This window comes from Clarias gariepinus, chromosome 27 (assembly GCF_024256425.1).
Source record: "Clarias gariepinus isolate MV-2021 ecotype Netherlands chromosome 27, CGAR_prim_01v2, whole genome shotgun sequence".
In the NCBI taxonomy this organism is placed as follows: Eukaryota; Metazoa; Chordata; class Actinopteri; order Siluriformes; family Clariidae; genus Clarias; species Clarias gariepinus.
The window spans coordinates 18,028,071-18,044,201 of NC_071126.1; the positions used below are offsets into that span (position 1 = coordinate 18,028,071).

The following is a 16,131-nucleotide window of genomic DNA, read 5'->3' on the forward strand; positions in this document are numbered from 1 at the left end:
TGTATAGCATGTAGGATCATGGGATATATCTGGTCCTCTGAAGCGTAAAAATAAATGCGAAGAAAACGAACTAGAAGCGGTTTCCTTGCGTTCGTTGGGTTTTGAACGCCAAGAAAAAGCTGCATGCGACGTTTTTGTTTTTTTTTTGTTTTTTTATGCCATATAAACGCGCAGCCGGACAAACGCACGTCACCAAAGCCCGTGTGAACACTCTCATTGACTCCTATGTGTAGAAAACACTCGCCACTTGATCCGTGTTCACCAGACGCTACGAACGCAAGAAAAACGCTCGATTTTATCGCCCGTGTGAACAAGGCCTAAAGGAGTTCCTGGAAGGCCGGGGTTTCAGTCATGAATCAGACAGGCAATTCAATCATGGCTCCGGTGTACTGAGAAAAATTTATTTTGATGGTATCCTAGCACTGGTGAAACACTGGGATAAGTGCATTATTGTAGCAGGGGATTATATAGAAATAAAGGGAGTTTTTACTCTCATAACTGTGTTTTGTTAGTCTGCAGTCAGTCAGAAGTCCCGCTTTGACTTGAACACTTATGTATATACAGTATTCATGGATGTATTTCCATTCCATTACCTTTTCTGTGGGTGTTCCTTTTATCTTATTTGGACTTGCAGTTTAATATTTATTTTTTGCATTACAATATTGAACATTTTAACTAAGTGGTATAAAGTAATGTATTCCTTACAAATGTAAGGCTGAAAAAGAGCAAGAATTGAGTTTTGTTTTTCGCTACACTTTTCCGTCATTCTCCTTGACTTCCGTTCCTCCAGGTATATCGTGTACGATATCTCTCAGGTGAATCTGAAATATCTTCTGAAACTTCGCTTCAATTATCAGACGTCCCTCTGGTGAGAGACGCACGCGCCCCCCTGGGGAACGTGATCTTCACAGACCACACCTTCAAGTTCCTGATGAGGCCCTGATCCCAACTGCACCGTCAGATTAAATACAAGCCACAAAGAGTTCCTGACATTTATTCACTTTTGCTCTGCTTTAGTCTCAAGCGAGATTTCCTCCGGGTACTCCGGTTCCCTTTCACAATCCAAAAACATGCAGATTAAGCTAACTGGTGATAGGCTAATTGTCCATAGTGTGTGAATGTGTTGTAAAAATGGGAAAAAATACAACGGTCACCATTGGCCTAAACGGTCACTAATTAGTCTACGGAGGTTCCTAGATGGATTGAGGGAGATAAAGAATAGACAAGTTCCCTTGCACCATATATCTTCTATCTACTTTGTAATTTGATGCTAAAGTTAAAGTGCGACTTGATCTGATTGAGGTGTTTTAAAGTTTTTGTGGATCCTACCAACAGTATTAGGTAGAACAGTCTTCCATTAGTTTTCTAACCCCCCCCCTTTGTTCGGGCACATTTATGTTAAAATCTTTTTTTCATTGAAAAATCTGATCTGTTTTCTTTAGCGAAGAAAGACCAACATACTGTACAGTTTTAGTAACGAATGCTTTTCTTGTACATTTACACGGTTGATTGGATAAGTGGTACTTTTACTAGGGTTCCTAGTATTAGGGCTTTTAGAAACGACATAAAAAATGTTTTCTTGCTTTCTGTGTACCTCACAGATTTTTTTTTTTTTTTTTTTCCGGTTTATATTAAGATGTAAACGGTGAAAACGGTTAATTTTCACAAAGATGAAGTGTGAACGCGTTTTCTTTGTAAAGCAACATTTTCAACATTTTGCCAGGATGTTCACTCATTGATGTGATTGTAAGATGATTAAAATCTTCATTTGTGTTCCTTATAATTTGGAAATGTGAATAAAAACAGTACTTTGCCCTGTCACTTTTGTTTGGACCTCATTTACGAGGGGGGTATAAAAAAAACTTTCAAGATTTGCGCTCCTCAGATCTGGACGCATATCCTCTTTCAGAAGTCTTAAAAGCCCGGCAGTAGAATTTGCCATTGCCAGTCTGGCCCCTGAGGACGAATTCTCAATGCACCATGTCGTGAATGTCCAAAAAGACGATGAGCATGCACATGGCCGAGCCGCTATTTTCAGTCGTGGACTGGGTATTCCACTGTGAAGACTGTTGCTTCGTTTTGGGGTCGTACCCATATGCCGAAGTTTTATCATCGGTAATGACCTTTGATGTGAAGGACGGGTCATCCAGGGCAAGCTAATGGAGTTCTCGGCAGACTTTGGCGCTTCTGCGTCAACAGCCTGAGGACGAATTTGGCAGCAACATGGCGCACACGTAAGGATAGCCTGGGCTGTTCTGTACGACACCGACAACCGCAGCGATGTCATCACAGATGGTCATCACGCACAAGTTCTCGGATGGGTTGTGCTCATTCCCGATCTCTCGTCTTCTTCTGGTGATGTTCTTTCGATCTTGAAGCACGCGTACAACTCAAAACAACTCGCCATCATCGTAGACTTTAAAGGTGTCAAATGTCTGTGACTGAAACAGATTTTCTCAGATCATGTTTGTTTTTTAAATGGCAGACGTGGTAACGCGCGGAATCAGAATAGCACCAGTTGTTCGGTTTCCAATGTACATTACACTGGATGGTGTCTTTTGGCACGCTGACTTATGAAGGTCAGTGCTTCCTGTGACTGTGTGTGCTGCCGTCTGTTGGCGTGTTGCAAAACTAAGTCACGAAACTTTTCGATACCACTTCATCCATGTTCCTGCATGTGTGAGAGGAAAAAAAATGCCTCAAGCACTGACTTTTTATTTAATTCACATTTTAAAGTGTATATTGTGGCTTTGTGTCAATTTTTTTTTTTGGCCATATATATATATATATATATATATATATATATATTAAATATTGATTTCTAAGATCATATACACACACATGATCTGAGAAATCTATATTTAAGTTTAATTACTACTTTTGGGCTGTGAGGTAAACTGATGGCTTCGGGTATTTTCCTTCGACGTCTTGTTTTCAAACAGCCCTCTCAGCTCGTCTCCTTCCCACAATGCCTTGCGGCAGCCCCGTCTTTGAAAAACCGGCGCGGCTAATTCAAGATGGCGGAGCACGAGCAGCTGTTGGACGAGAGTGAGTGTTTAAAAAATTAAATAAAAATAATGAAACTAATGCAGCTTTACTAACAAACGGCTAAAATGTTATCGCGTTCGTTCAAAAACATTAACACACGCGAATTTGTAAAGAAATATTTGTAAAATAGTTTTTCTCTGGCGCAAAACTAAACCTGTTAGCTGGGAAGCTAACTGCTACTTACTACTATTAGCAAGGTGTTAGCTTTCACGGGGTCCCGCCTTCTTTTTTAAGGATTGGTTGAGAGAAATTTTGGTTTGTTCTGTGATTAGTTGAGAGTTCAGCTTTGGGTTTTATTATCCAATCACGAACTGAGGTTGGGTTTTTTGTGCGTTTAGGAGGCGGGATTTTATATATTATAGGTAGGGAGATTTTGCGTTTTAAGCTAACTTGCTAATATAAACAGTGTTGTTTAGGTGAACTTTCCAGAGGTTTGGTGGTGGTTATGATTGTTGTGTTGGTTTAGATTATTGTGACCGGGTTATATATAAAATAAGAGAGGCCACAGGTTTAATTTAGAAAGGTTTACGAGTTGACACTTTCCCCCACATATCAGTGGTCCGTGTCGGTGACAGCTGCTGAGGTATTCTCCTTATGAGCCTGCCTCTGTCACAGCCACAGGGCCTTCTGTCTTTAGATGTGCCATGTTTGTTTATTAAAATTTTCTAATATTTTACATGTACTTTAATGAGTTATAAGTCTGCCCGGTGCTTGGTCTAATGCTTGTCCTAAATCTTTTAATATTTTCATGATTTTCTATAATTACCCTTTTCTCTGGTAATAAGGTATACACTAACACATTTATTCAACATTTTCTTTTGTCTTGGCTTATACTCATACTTGGCTTTAATATTAAAGGTGAAGATAGATCTCAGATAGTTAAGACATACAATCAAAACAAACAGTATAATAAAATATATATTGTGTGTAGGTATATATATATATATATATATATATATATATATATATATATATATATATATATATATATGTGTGTGTGTGTGTGTGTGTATATATATATATATATATATATATATATATATATATATATAGAGAGAGAGAGAGAGAGAGAGAGAGAGAGAAAGCCAAAATGTATACACATTTCAGGAAAAGAAAATCTTGTGTAAATATTTTAAATCTAAATTAATTTGCTACAAGTTATATATCATTATGTTATGATTATATTATTAATATTACATTAATATAATATACATTCTACTATTCTTCTTTTTCTTAAATATGTATACATTTTTGTGTGACTCTTAAAGCTGTACTCTTAAATTCAGATTAATTCACTCGAACAGTGCTTTTGTTGTTGCGTTAATCACAAGAAGAGTAATAATACTCACGCTAATAATACTCGTATAGTATCACGATACCCAGGTGTTGATTTAATCTGTATATATATGAGTAAATATGCGATTCTGTATCACGTTTGTTTAAATATCCTAATTCAGTATTACTTTGCTCTCTCTCTTCAGATTTTATTACAATTCTAAACAAATTTATCAAATAATTTGCCTTGATTACGCAGAAAGCTGCGATAACTGATAATCTGTGAAGTTTACTTTTAGGATTATGAAGAAACTGCAACATTTTACCACCTCAAATTTTGTTTGTCACATACATAACCTCCCCGAGCTGAGTGTTTTTTTCCTTGGGGTTACTCAGAATTCCTTCAGAAAAAACATACGGATTAGGTTAATCGGCGTTCCCAAATCGACTGGTGTGTGATGGATACCCTGTCCAGGGTGTACCCTGCCTCGTGCCCTTAGTTTTTTGGGTTTAGCGGTATAGACGTTGAATGAATAAATGTACACAACCATATGCAATATGAAACATAGTGAAATGCTTATATGAGTATATATATATTATATATATATATGGTCGTGATCTAAAACAGAAGGATCTCTTTATAATGAAATAAATTATTTAAATTAATTTTAAAATAGAATATTTCAATAAATAATATAAAAATAAGATTTTTTTAAATATAAAAAACATTTTAGACTGAAAATTTACTGAGAATTTTCAATATTTTGAATTGTTACTAAAAATAAATTAGAATTAAATGGAATTGTATAAATTATGCATTATTTATAGACTGGCAAAATATTATAAACTCTAAGGTATAAAAGTGTAACAATATGTTGTGTGGGTATGACAGCATTAATGTAAAGAAATAAAAGTATTAATGGAAAATGGAGTATTTAAAAATGATGACCCTTTTGTGTGTTAATGTATACAAATAAATAATTATAAATGATTTTGGAGTCAGTGCTGTAAAATGTTGCATTGGTGCACAAAAGAATCACGATTTGTAACTCGATTAGTTTTCTTTTTAATAATCGGAGAAAGCGTTTGTGACGGTTGTGTGGATTATTATCACTACAGGAATCTGTGTTAATGCTCTGGGCATGTACTGTATAATGCGCTTCTTGTGTACTGTATGATAAAACGGTTCATGATAGAGATTTAAGTTTGTGTAAAATGAATGTTGAGGGTTTTGAGTCTTTGTTTGACTCGATGAAGCTTTCAATTGTTTAATTAAAAGCTTAAGTGACATGACACAAATCCAAAATCTTGTCCATTTAAAAGAAGAAACAGAATTTTTTTGTTGTTACCTGGAGTACAACTTCAAAAACACCGCATTTCAAAAGATTATAGAAACAAGAAACATTCTGGACATATGTTTAGACAGTGACTTAAATTTTAGACTTTATCACACATTTACTGTTCAAAGCTTACAGAGGTCAAGATTGTGTTGGGAATCGACTGGCGGCAGAGCCCTGATTGACTCACAACATCTTAAAAAGGGAAAATGTTGGCTTTTTGTCTTCTGATTTGGAAAGAGACATGAGAGAAAAGAGATGTCCACCTTTATCCTTAAACCATTGGCTGTAATGTCTTTAAACCTTCTAAAGGATGTGTAATGTGTGTGTTAGATTAGGACTGTAACAACAGCTGCACAATCGAAAATTTTTAAATCGCTTCTATTTATTTCATGCTAATATACACGTAGTCTGGAGTTTATGTAGAGTTTGTCAATAATGTGAGGATTTGTGTTTTATTTATTTATTTTAATGTGATTAAGTATTGGCAAACATTATCTTGATGAGATCATTTGTCCAAGTTTTTTTTTGTCTGTTTAGATAAATACAGAACGGAAATCTTATTAGTTAATATTGTCGTTAAAAATCACAGTGCTTGTGATTTTTTTTTTTTTTTTTTTTTTTTTTGGGGGGGGGGATCAAATGGTGTAGCCCAAGCTATGAATCTAAAGTTGAAAAAAACACCTGTAAATTTTATCACCTTTTTGCAAATGCTCATAATGTTTCTTGAAAAAAATAAAAGACAATCTGAAATACAAATATTTTTCATGCATGTTGGAATTACAATCCTGACATGGCTTAATCATCTCCAGTGATACAGTACCCTGAAGTCTTTTATTCCTTATACTACAGCAGTTTTCTCCATTAAACACTTAAATGTTAGAATTTAATCTCTTATTATAGTTATAGACAAAAAACTAAACAACATCTAATTCATTAAAAAAAAAAAAAAAAAATATTAGGAGAAGCTGAAACTGGAGACTCTTTCCATAAAATATTCACCACAGCAACAATTTGACATTTTTTTTAATTTTTCTAAATAATGCTTTGTCTCCCAGTATGTTTATTAATAGTGTTGGATAATACAAATAGATTGCTGTACACGTCCCTTTGAAAGACCTGTTGCTATAGAAACAATAAAGTATTCTATAATAATAAAATAAAAATAAAAAAGCAAGTGGTGTGCCTTGTATTCAAAAATGCTGTATGTGTGTGTGTATCTAATGTTTTCCTCTTTTGTTTTTTTATTATTTTAGGCTCTTCAGCTAAGGCTCTTGTCAGCCTAAGAGGTAAGAAAAGAGCTGTGTTAAAATTTCTAGAATAAATGTAAACACAGATCAAACATTAAGACTCGACAAATATTTATCACGTCATGACTTGTGTTTGTTTGTAGAGGGAAGTTTGTCGAACACCTTAAATGAGAAGAACATCCTGTCGAAATCTCAGAACACCAGAGGACGGAGCAGCTACACGACCATGGAGACGGTGAGAAACATGTTGCACTGTCAATTTTTATTAAAGCATGACTTTAACATGACTTTAGTAGCATTGATAGTGCTGTAAGTTCTTCTGTTATGTGTGGAGGCTTTTGTGAGACCCTGTATTTGGAATTAGTATTAAAAACTGTAAAAATTAACATTACAATAATTTTCTATATATGTTTGTTTTTCCCCCTTTCTTTTGACATCAAAGCCAACGAGAAGCTCAAAGAGAAGTCGTTTTTCCTCTGAAGATGAGGAGCGGTCCGTCAGCTCCAGATCCCCCAGGAGAAGTCAGAGAGTCACCACTGTTCCTCAGGTCAGACAATCAGACCGTGGGGGGTTGTGTACACCGCTTAAAAAGTTGTTCCAAGAAAAAAAAAAGTCTAAAATTCATTATCGCATTTTGTCTTTTGTGCAGAAACTCGCAAGTGTCGCAACACCAGATAAAAAAACCTCACAGAAGATTGGGCTAAGGTTACGAAATCTGCTCAAGCTCCCCAAAGCACACAAATGGTGCATCTACGAGTGGTTCTATTCTAATATAGACAGGTAAGCACTCTGTGTTGTGCCGGGATAGAAAAATAATCACTGACAGCATAGTGGTGTTTTCCTGTAACAGCATGCCTTTGAGTGTTTAAAAAATTCTGTTTTAGACGCCATCGAATGCAATTTTTTTTAAAGATACTTAATTACCATTTTAGTGGATATAACAATAAACCAAAGCACAATAAACTGATAAGTGCTCCCCTTGTTTTCACAAATAATAATCTATAGAAAACAAAGCTAAATATTTATATTGGGTTTAAAAAAAAAAAAAACACAACTCGTATCTTAAGTACAATTCTTTTCCATACATCTTCCCAAATATTTTTAAATACCTGTTCTTTATACTTTAGTGTATATATTCAATTTAATAAAAAAAAAAACATTATTTATTTCCAAGGGACAATTTAAGACATGTAGAGTTTTTAAAAAAATCAGGAAAAAAAAGATTAGTGCAAATACTATAGGAAATAAAATCAATAAATTAATGATGGAAAGCTAATTGAATTAGTTTGTTAAAGCAATAAGTTTTGAGTAAACATCCGTATAAAATATCCGTGATGTATATTAATTAATTAATTTATTTATTTATTTATTTTGCGCTATAAAATTTATTTGACTAGTGTGAACGTCCAAAAATGATCCAAAAATATACACATATAAAATAAATAAAATTATAAGTATATAATATTATAAATATAATAGCGGTCCTTCAACTCATCTGGTGTTATGTATGTAACTGCGTTTAAAATTCATTCCTTTAAATGGTTTTCGGTGAGCTTCGCAGTGCAACGATGAGAATTTCAAAATCATCCTGTTTGGTCAAACGCTATTAAAAAAAAAAAAAAGTGTCTGTCTCCGTCTCCCTGCTGCCAGAGCTCCTCTCCCTTTAAAATCTAAGGAGAATTAAGGTTTCTACCTAGTGGCTGAATCCTTCCAAAGGCTCGGTGGGGGGCCCATACTCCAGGCCGACTGCCGTGGGTTTTTCCCGGGAGTTTGTTGTTTTATCTGGCGAGAGCCCGAGCAATCTGACGGCAGTGAACTTTTGTGAGGGGGTCACGGAGTCACTTTTCGTGTCTGTTTGGGCTTCACCTTTCGTCGCGGAATGATGTTTCGCAACGCCTCAGCCTGTTTTCTCTTTAAGTCAAACTTTGCCTAAATGGCATCGAGTGCATGGCCGAACAAACCCTCAGCAGACAGCGAAGTAGACGGCCTCTATCTGGGATGTCTGGGAGCGTGAGCCATGAATGCGTCTGTGGTACCACTGCGCTCGCCATCCCCCTGCCGAGGGAGAAGGCACGCTGATCCTCCTCGTGCAAAGAGAAGCTGCACTCCTGAGGACAGGGGCTAACACTGACTTCTTCTTTGCGACGTTAGCCGCCATGCTTATACTAGCTAGCACCGTTAGCCTGGCTAAACAGAAGCCAACAAAACTGAGATGTCGCTAATGCTCTGACAGACAGTGAACTTAAAGTCAGCGGGACTACACCTACGTCACCAAAGGTTTGATTGCCTGTACGGCGTGAATATATATGGCTTCAGCCAGGACACGAGAGGGCGTGATATCCCATACAATATGTACGATACCGAGGGAATTGACAAAAATTTAACGCATTTTTTTCTTTTTAAATATATAACTAGGGTGTGATTAATCATCACCTTCTGACCAATCAGAATCGAGCTTTGGTACAACATGCATTTGAATGATTTGTATCATTGTGCCTTAACTAATTTTACTTCTGCTTTTTTTTTCCCCCCAGACCTTTATTTGAGGGCGATAATGACTTCTGTTTATGCCTGAAGGAGTCTTTCCCTAATCTAAGAACCCGGAAGTTGACCAGAGTGGAATGGGGAACCATCAGACGATTAATGGGCAAACCCAGGAGGTGCGGTGATGCCATAACAACCTGCATAATATTGTTGATTAATGTACAAGAGGTGTTTATAGAGAGAGTGCTTTACTGAAGATGAATGTTTTTTTTGGCAGGTGCTCTTCTGCGTTCTTTGCCGAGGAGCGAACGGCGCTGAAGCAGAAGAGGCAGAAGATGCGTCTGTTGCAGCAGAGAAAAATCACAGACATATCACTTTGCAAAGATCTGCCTGAGGAAATTCCTCTGCCACTAGTCATCGGCACTAAAGTCACAGGTGAGTAAAGAAAAAAAAAAAGTTTGACCTGAAGGTATAATGTTTAACGCACAGCTTGTTAGTTCTTCTCTCTAGTAGTATTATGTGTTACCTCATGGTACTTTGTGAACATTATACATGCTGGTGCACGTTATTTAAATTGGTCATGTGCGTTTATCCTAGCTCGACTCAGGGGCGTCCAGGACGGCCTGTTCACCGGACAGATCGACGCCGTGGACACCAGCGCAGCGACCTATCGTGTCACCTTTGACCGAAGTGGACTCGGTACACACACGGTGCCAGATTATGAAGTGCTTGTACGTGTTCGCTTTATGAATTCAATCATTAGTGTCTTTACTTCACTTGAACACCTCACACACTTTATGCTCATTCATACTCCTCTAACTATTGTGTTTATATTTTATAATTTGATATTAAGCATAGAGCGAAGAGCACGACAGTGTAATGCACATAAATCTAATTCGAGCTATTTCTACAAGTATGTACAACTGTTTTCACTTTTGGTTAAAAATAAGATAAGATACAATATACTTTTATTCGTCGCACAGTGGGAAAATTTAGTATTTATAAGTAATATTGCACTGTTTAAAATGCACAAAAATGCAGTTCATTGTAAGGCTGTACATTGGATTACTACACGCACATTTTCTATCTTTGTGAGGACCTGCACAATGAGGATGACTAACAGAGGCAGTGCTGGCTCAAACGGATAAGGCTCTGAGTTACTGATCGGAAGGTCGGGGGGTTCAAGCCCAAGCACCGCCAAATTGCTTCTGGTAAACCCTTAAGCAAGGCGCTTAACCCTTTCTGCTCCAGGGGGCGCTGTATTCTAGCTCACCTTTCGCTCTGACCCAAGCTGCGATACACAAAAAAAAAAATTTTACAAATAATTTAATCTTAATCAAATTCAGATTTTTTAAAATTCATCACATACACACCCATGCATAGTATGATATGCAGTGAAATGTTTACATGACGGTTTGTGACCTCAAATGGGAAATAAAAGAGCCAAATGCCAATGGAAAAGAATGTAAAATTCAAAATCTACAATATGTAGTAGTTCTGTTACAGTAAAATAAAGTGTAAAAGAGAAATAGAGACTACTGTTCAAAAGTTTGGGATCACTTGCAGATTTCTTTGTTTAGTAAATTTTTTTCGACATTATCAAACAATGCTGGAGATTTCAAAACTTTTAAATAACATGCCATTAAATAATTAAGTGACACAAGTAACAGTTAGTTGTTATTTTAAGACATGAAGGTCGGCTGATCTAGAGCAGTTCTTGTAGGAACAGTATTGTGTCGAGTGTGTTTGTAAAACCCATCAAGCTCCATGATGAAACTGTCTCTCATGAAGACCTTCCCAGGAAACCAAGACCAAAACTGAGCTCTGCTGCAGAGGAGAAGTTAATTTAGAGTCACCAGCCTCAGAAATCACCAATTAACAACCAGCACCTCAGATTAGAGCTGTTATGAAGGCTTTACAAATTATAAGTAGCAGATCCTGTACATCTCAATATCAACTGCTCAAAGGAAATTATTGTTTTGGTTCAAAGGCTTCAGCATTGCTTTACAATAAAGATAGAAATAAAAATCAGGAACCGTTGTTTAATATATAATTTTTGTTTAATATATTCTTTAAAACTCTTTCCAGAGTAACGAACCTCCAGAAACGATGCCCATATCTGCATTCGCTCAGAAACAGCGCCCGTCCCGCTTTCCGAACTACATGACTCCACCACGGGGGACGTACCCTAGCTCAACCCAGCCCATCTTAATGGTAATCAGCAGAGACGATTATAAAAAACTATTTAAAACCTCGTTTGATCATCAGGAGTAAGTATAAACGTAATGTGTAAACATGAATGCTCTCACTCTGTGCTCCTACAGGACAGCGATCCTCTGTTTAGTCAGTCGCCCTGGAAGAACAAACTGACCGGAAGTGACGGAGAGACGCTCGGAGGATTCCCCGTCAAATTTCTCGTTCAAGTCGTGAGTGTGACGAGGCAAATAATACAGATCTTGTCTGTTTTCATAAAATACTTTGATTCATTCTTTCTTTTCTTGTTTTCTTTTAGACGCGATTGTCCAAAATACTCATGATTAAAAAGGAGCACATTAAGCATTTAAAGGAGATGAACACAGAAGCTGAAAAACTGGTATATATACATATTTACATAGATATATACAGTACTATGCAAACGTCTTAGGCACCATATTACGTGCTGTACCAATTTTGTTATATATGTTTATCATGTCTGCATAATTATGTACAAAATCATTCAGTATTTTCATATACAACTTAAAAATGAATAAATAAATAAATAACATTACAGGAGAATATATGTAAGGCTGTAAAGATTAAAATATATTGTACAAGACAGACCAGTTTTCACATGAAAACAAAAAACCTAATGTACGTTCCTGTGATATGCATAAAAATTGAAAGGAGCGAGTGTGACAAAGTTACCAGAACAACTCATATTCTCCAGCAAGCTCAGTAAATCCTAAGCCTAAGACTTTTACACAGTATTGTGTGTGTATATACGCTACAGTTCAAACGTTTGGGGTCATTTGCAAATTTCTTTGTTTTTGTTTAGTGATTTATTTTCTACATTCTACAACAATACTGGGGATTTCAAAACTATAAAATAAAACATATGGAATTAGATTTTTACGTAACAACAACAAAAACAACAGTTAATTGTTATTTTAAGACACAGAGGTCAGCCTTTCTGTAATAGTTCTTGCAAGAACAGTATTATCAAGTGCATTTGCAAAATTCGTCAAGCACCATAATGAAACTGGCTCTCATAAAGACCATTCCAGGAGGGCGAGACCAACACTTACCTTTGTCGCAGACGGGAAGTTCATTTAGTTATCAGCCTGAAAAATAACCAATTAACAGCACCTCAGATTAGAGGCGCCTCAATATCAGAAACAGCAGAAACATCTCAGCAGCAGAAACATCTCAGAAATAGCAGAAACATCTCAATATCAACTGTTCAAAGGAGATTGATGCATGTTTTAGACGCCTTCTACATTGTAAAGGAATGCTGAAAGAAATAAAAATCAGGAACCATCAAGGAGTTAGAAAGTGACTTTAAACTTTTGAATGGTAGTGAATATTTATTTATTTATTAAATATTTACATCCTTTTTACATGGAAGGAGCTTATTATATGTAGAGGGAAATTAATTTCATTATCTTTCCTGATCCATTTTCCATCATGAACCAGTCTTCATGGCAAAAGGACACGCACGCCAGATAACTCATAATAGGAAATGTTCATAAAGTCGCCCTTAACTTAAAATTAAAGCATTTTTAGGATTAAATGGATCAATTTTGTTAAATGTCCTAATTCCTGTCTGTGTGCAGAAATCTTATTCCATGCCGATCGGATTGGACTTTCAGAGGAGGTACGCGACCACAGTACTGGACCTGGAGCAGCTTAACAAAGACCTGAACAAAGTTCTGCACGAAGTCCAGCAGTTCTGTTTTGATGTGAGAAACTTTTGCTCCACTGCTTGTTGTAATGCTTGTAATCTAAAATCCGATGGTGTTTTTCCAGCGTTCAAGTATTGACGCACTTCTGAAAATATCTATGACATCAGCTATCATGATGTAACGGTCTCGCTTTTGTTCCGGAACAGCTCGCCCCGGAGCAAGGCATGCAGCCCGCGGATCAACCCAGCGAGCTGCGGAGACGCTGCGAGGACGAAGCTCAGGACGTGGTGCGGCTGTCCAACGTCCTGCCCGACGGAGAACAGAGAGTCAATAACCCTGGACTCACACAGCTCATTTCCCGCCTCACCGCCCTCCTGCTGCAGATCAGGGTGAGACTTTAGAGCACTTCCTTATACTTGTACTCTCCGAGGTCTTAAACTTATTACTGACCTGTTTGGGTTTTTGGTTTTTTTTTTTCAGTGCTTGGCAGAAGGTGGTGACCTGAATTCTTTTGAATTCAAATCATTAACCGACTCCCTGAACGACATAAAAAACTCAATAGACAACTCCAACCTCAGGTATGACATGCTTTCACCAGTCTTAAAACCAAGTCATTTGGTGTGCCCAGAAAGGCAACAACTGGAGCATCTGTGTTCACATGCTTACCTTCTTTATGTACATCTTGTTTGGCCATTATGCATGAATGGGCTGCCATCAGTCAGGAAGTTGATTGACAAACATGCCAGGGCTAATTGCAGAGGCCTTAAAAGTAGAAGGATCAACGCAGCAAATACTGACTCTTTGCATAAACTTAATGTAATCGTCGATAAAAGCCTTTGACGTTTATGAAGTGCTTGTAATTATACTTCGATATACAAGTAGTCTCTGATTTATAACCGAGTTTAGTTCCTGGAGCGTGTTCATAAGTCAGATTTGACATAAGTCTGACAAAGTGAGTCTTGTACGCCTTTAACACGACTATATACAATGTAAAGCATACCAATCCGCTTGACTAAAGCTCTTTTTCACCACTGCCATCATGTGGCCAAAAACCATAACCGCGCCTAAGCAAATTAATTTCTCACCTGTAATATGTAAGTGTTGTCTCTGTGTCTTTAAATCGCGAGGGGAATCCTGGACCCCATTTTTTCTCTGAGCTGTTTTCTACTGTAATGGACTGTGATCTCTTGTTTTGTTAAGGATTTTCTGAAATTAGAATTATTCGCCAACAGGACAGCTTTACAGGATAGATATTTTTTATCATCGTATTTCCGTACGTACTTCACTTACACACTGTAAATATTGTATATAATTGTAAACATTGGTATGTGGTGCACTGCAGTGTCTTTTTTTTTTTTTTTGTACATGTCAACTGCCTCTGTGGTTTGTTTGCATTGTAGAATCATGATCCGTTCGTATCTCCAGAAATTTGTAACTCAAATGTTCGTAAGTTGGAGACTACCTGTACCATAGTAACATCTGACAAAAAGATCTAATACCACAGAAGCAGTAGACTTTATAAAAATTATTATTTGTGTCGTGTGCTTTCTTAAAACATTTGATCACAGCTGTAGACTGGGGATTTTCTTTTCACAGATTTTTTTTTTTTTTTTTTAAGCGACAAAAAGCTTCTACAACTTTTTTGAAACTTTTGTTGCAGTATTAAATAACTCTTATATTAGTATAGTTGCTGTGATAGAAATGTGTGATTTCGAGTTTCATTAGTGAGTTACAGTGTACATGACGGCCATGCTGGAATTTGCCTGCTGCCTTTCTCAGATTCTGTCTTGTCCTTCCTTTCTTTCTTTCTACCGCAGTTGTTTCCAAGACAACGTAGAGATCCATGTAGCGCACATCCAGAGCGGCCTGAGTCAGCTGGGGAACCTGCACGCTTTCTCCGCCAACAACACCAACAGAACGTGACTGATACAGAAACGCCCCCGCCCCCCTCCCCAATCCCGTCTTAAACACGGACTCGAATGAAACCCGAACAGGCTTCGACCCAGGAGCCATCTTGTCGACTCCCACAATGTCTTAAACAAGCGCGACAAGCACGCAGACACTAGAGCAGCAAACAGCAGAGCCGTTAGTAGCGCGCCATTTCTTCAGTGTGAAATCCGTGCGTCTGTCTGTTTGTAGTGCACGCTGTGGGACTGACACAGGACGATCACCGCATCCGCCTGTCTCAATCCTATCAAGTTACCCTTCACGTTAGAGTCTGTTTCCTGTAGAGTCTTGTTCAAGTTTCAGTTCTTATTTATTAATTTTTTTTCCCCTCTTGTTTTTTTTTATGCTTCCCTCTGAAAAAAGGGAACTACAATTTTAAGTGTCTGAGAAGGAAAAAAATTTTTTTTCAATATGTATATTGTAGATAATCGTTCGGTTTGTTGATGTATTGTATCGGATATTGTATGTATGCATTTTGTAAATACTTTTAAGTATTTTTGTAAAGAGGCAAACTTGATCCAGATGTGTAAATGGTGTAACGGTCAGAGTAAGTTCTCTTCCCCCATTGTTTAAACTTTACCAATCCCGTTTTTCCTATGCGTTACCATTGTTATCTTGCGTTTTTTTTTTTTTCCTTTGGATTTAGAAATTTTAAATGATTTCACCACCAGTTGTTTTGTTATAGTTTTTATTATTTAACTGGTACGTGAAAATGTATATACGTTTTGTTAATTTCTAATTATACCTTAAAACACAGATGATGATTTTCCTGGATTTTGTAGTAACTCGGACACGTTTCATGTACATTGTTTTCTGTTTTATTTTATTTTTTTCCAGCAGTAATATAGTGCAACTATTTATAAAATAAATAATTGATTGAAAATCTCTTTCTCTCATTCCATTTAAAAA

General features: G+C 36.9%; 2 protein-coding genes across 2 annotated transcripts in view; both read left to right on the forward strand.

Annotated features, from left to right (window-relative positions):
• Positions 1–1,821, forward strand: part of parp1 (poly (ADP-ribose) polymerase 1) — a 29,128-nt gene extending 27,307 nt beyond the window's left edge. Inside the window, exon 23 of the mRNA XM_053489464.1 lies at positions 791–1,821. Within this exon, the coding sequence (XP_053345439.1) occupies positions 791–872 (82 nt within the window). The 3' untranslated portion in view covers positions 873–1,821. The remainder of the gene's footprint in view (positions 1–790) is intronic.
• Positions 1,822–2,972: 1,151 nt separating this feature from the next.
• Positions 2,973–16,070, forward strand: lin9 (lin-9 DREAM MuvB core complex component). The gene is made up of 15 exons (XM_053488520.1): positions 2,973–3,048; positions 6,917–6,949; positions 7,054–7,145; positions 7,353–7,457; positions 7,560–7,690; positions 9,445–9,570; positions 9,672–9,829; positions 9,992–10,125; positions 11,483–11,608; positions 11,719–11,820; positions 11,907–11,987; positions 13,207–13,332; positions 13,482–13,664; positions 13,756–13,853; positions 15,093–16,070. The coding sequence occupies exons 1-15, from the start codon at positions 3,018–3,020 to the stop codon at positions 15,196–15,198; spliced, it is 1,632 nt and encodes a 543-aa protein (XP_053344495.1). The 5' UTR covers positions 2,973–3,017; the 3' UTR covers positions 15,199–16,070.
• Positions 16,071–16,131: the final 61 nt, after the last annotated feature.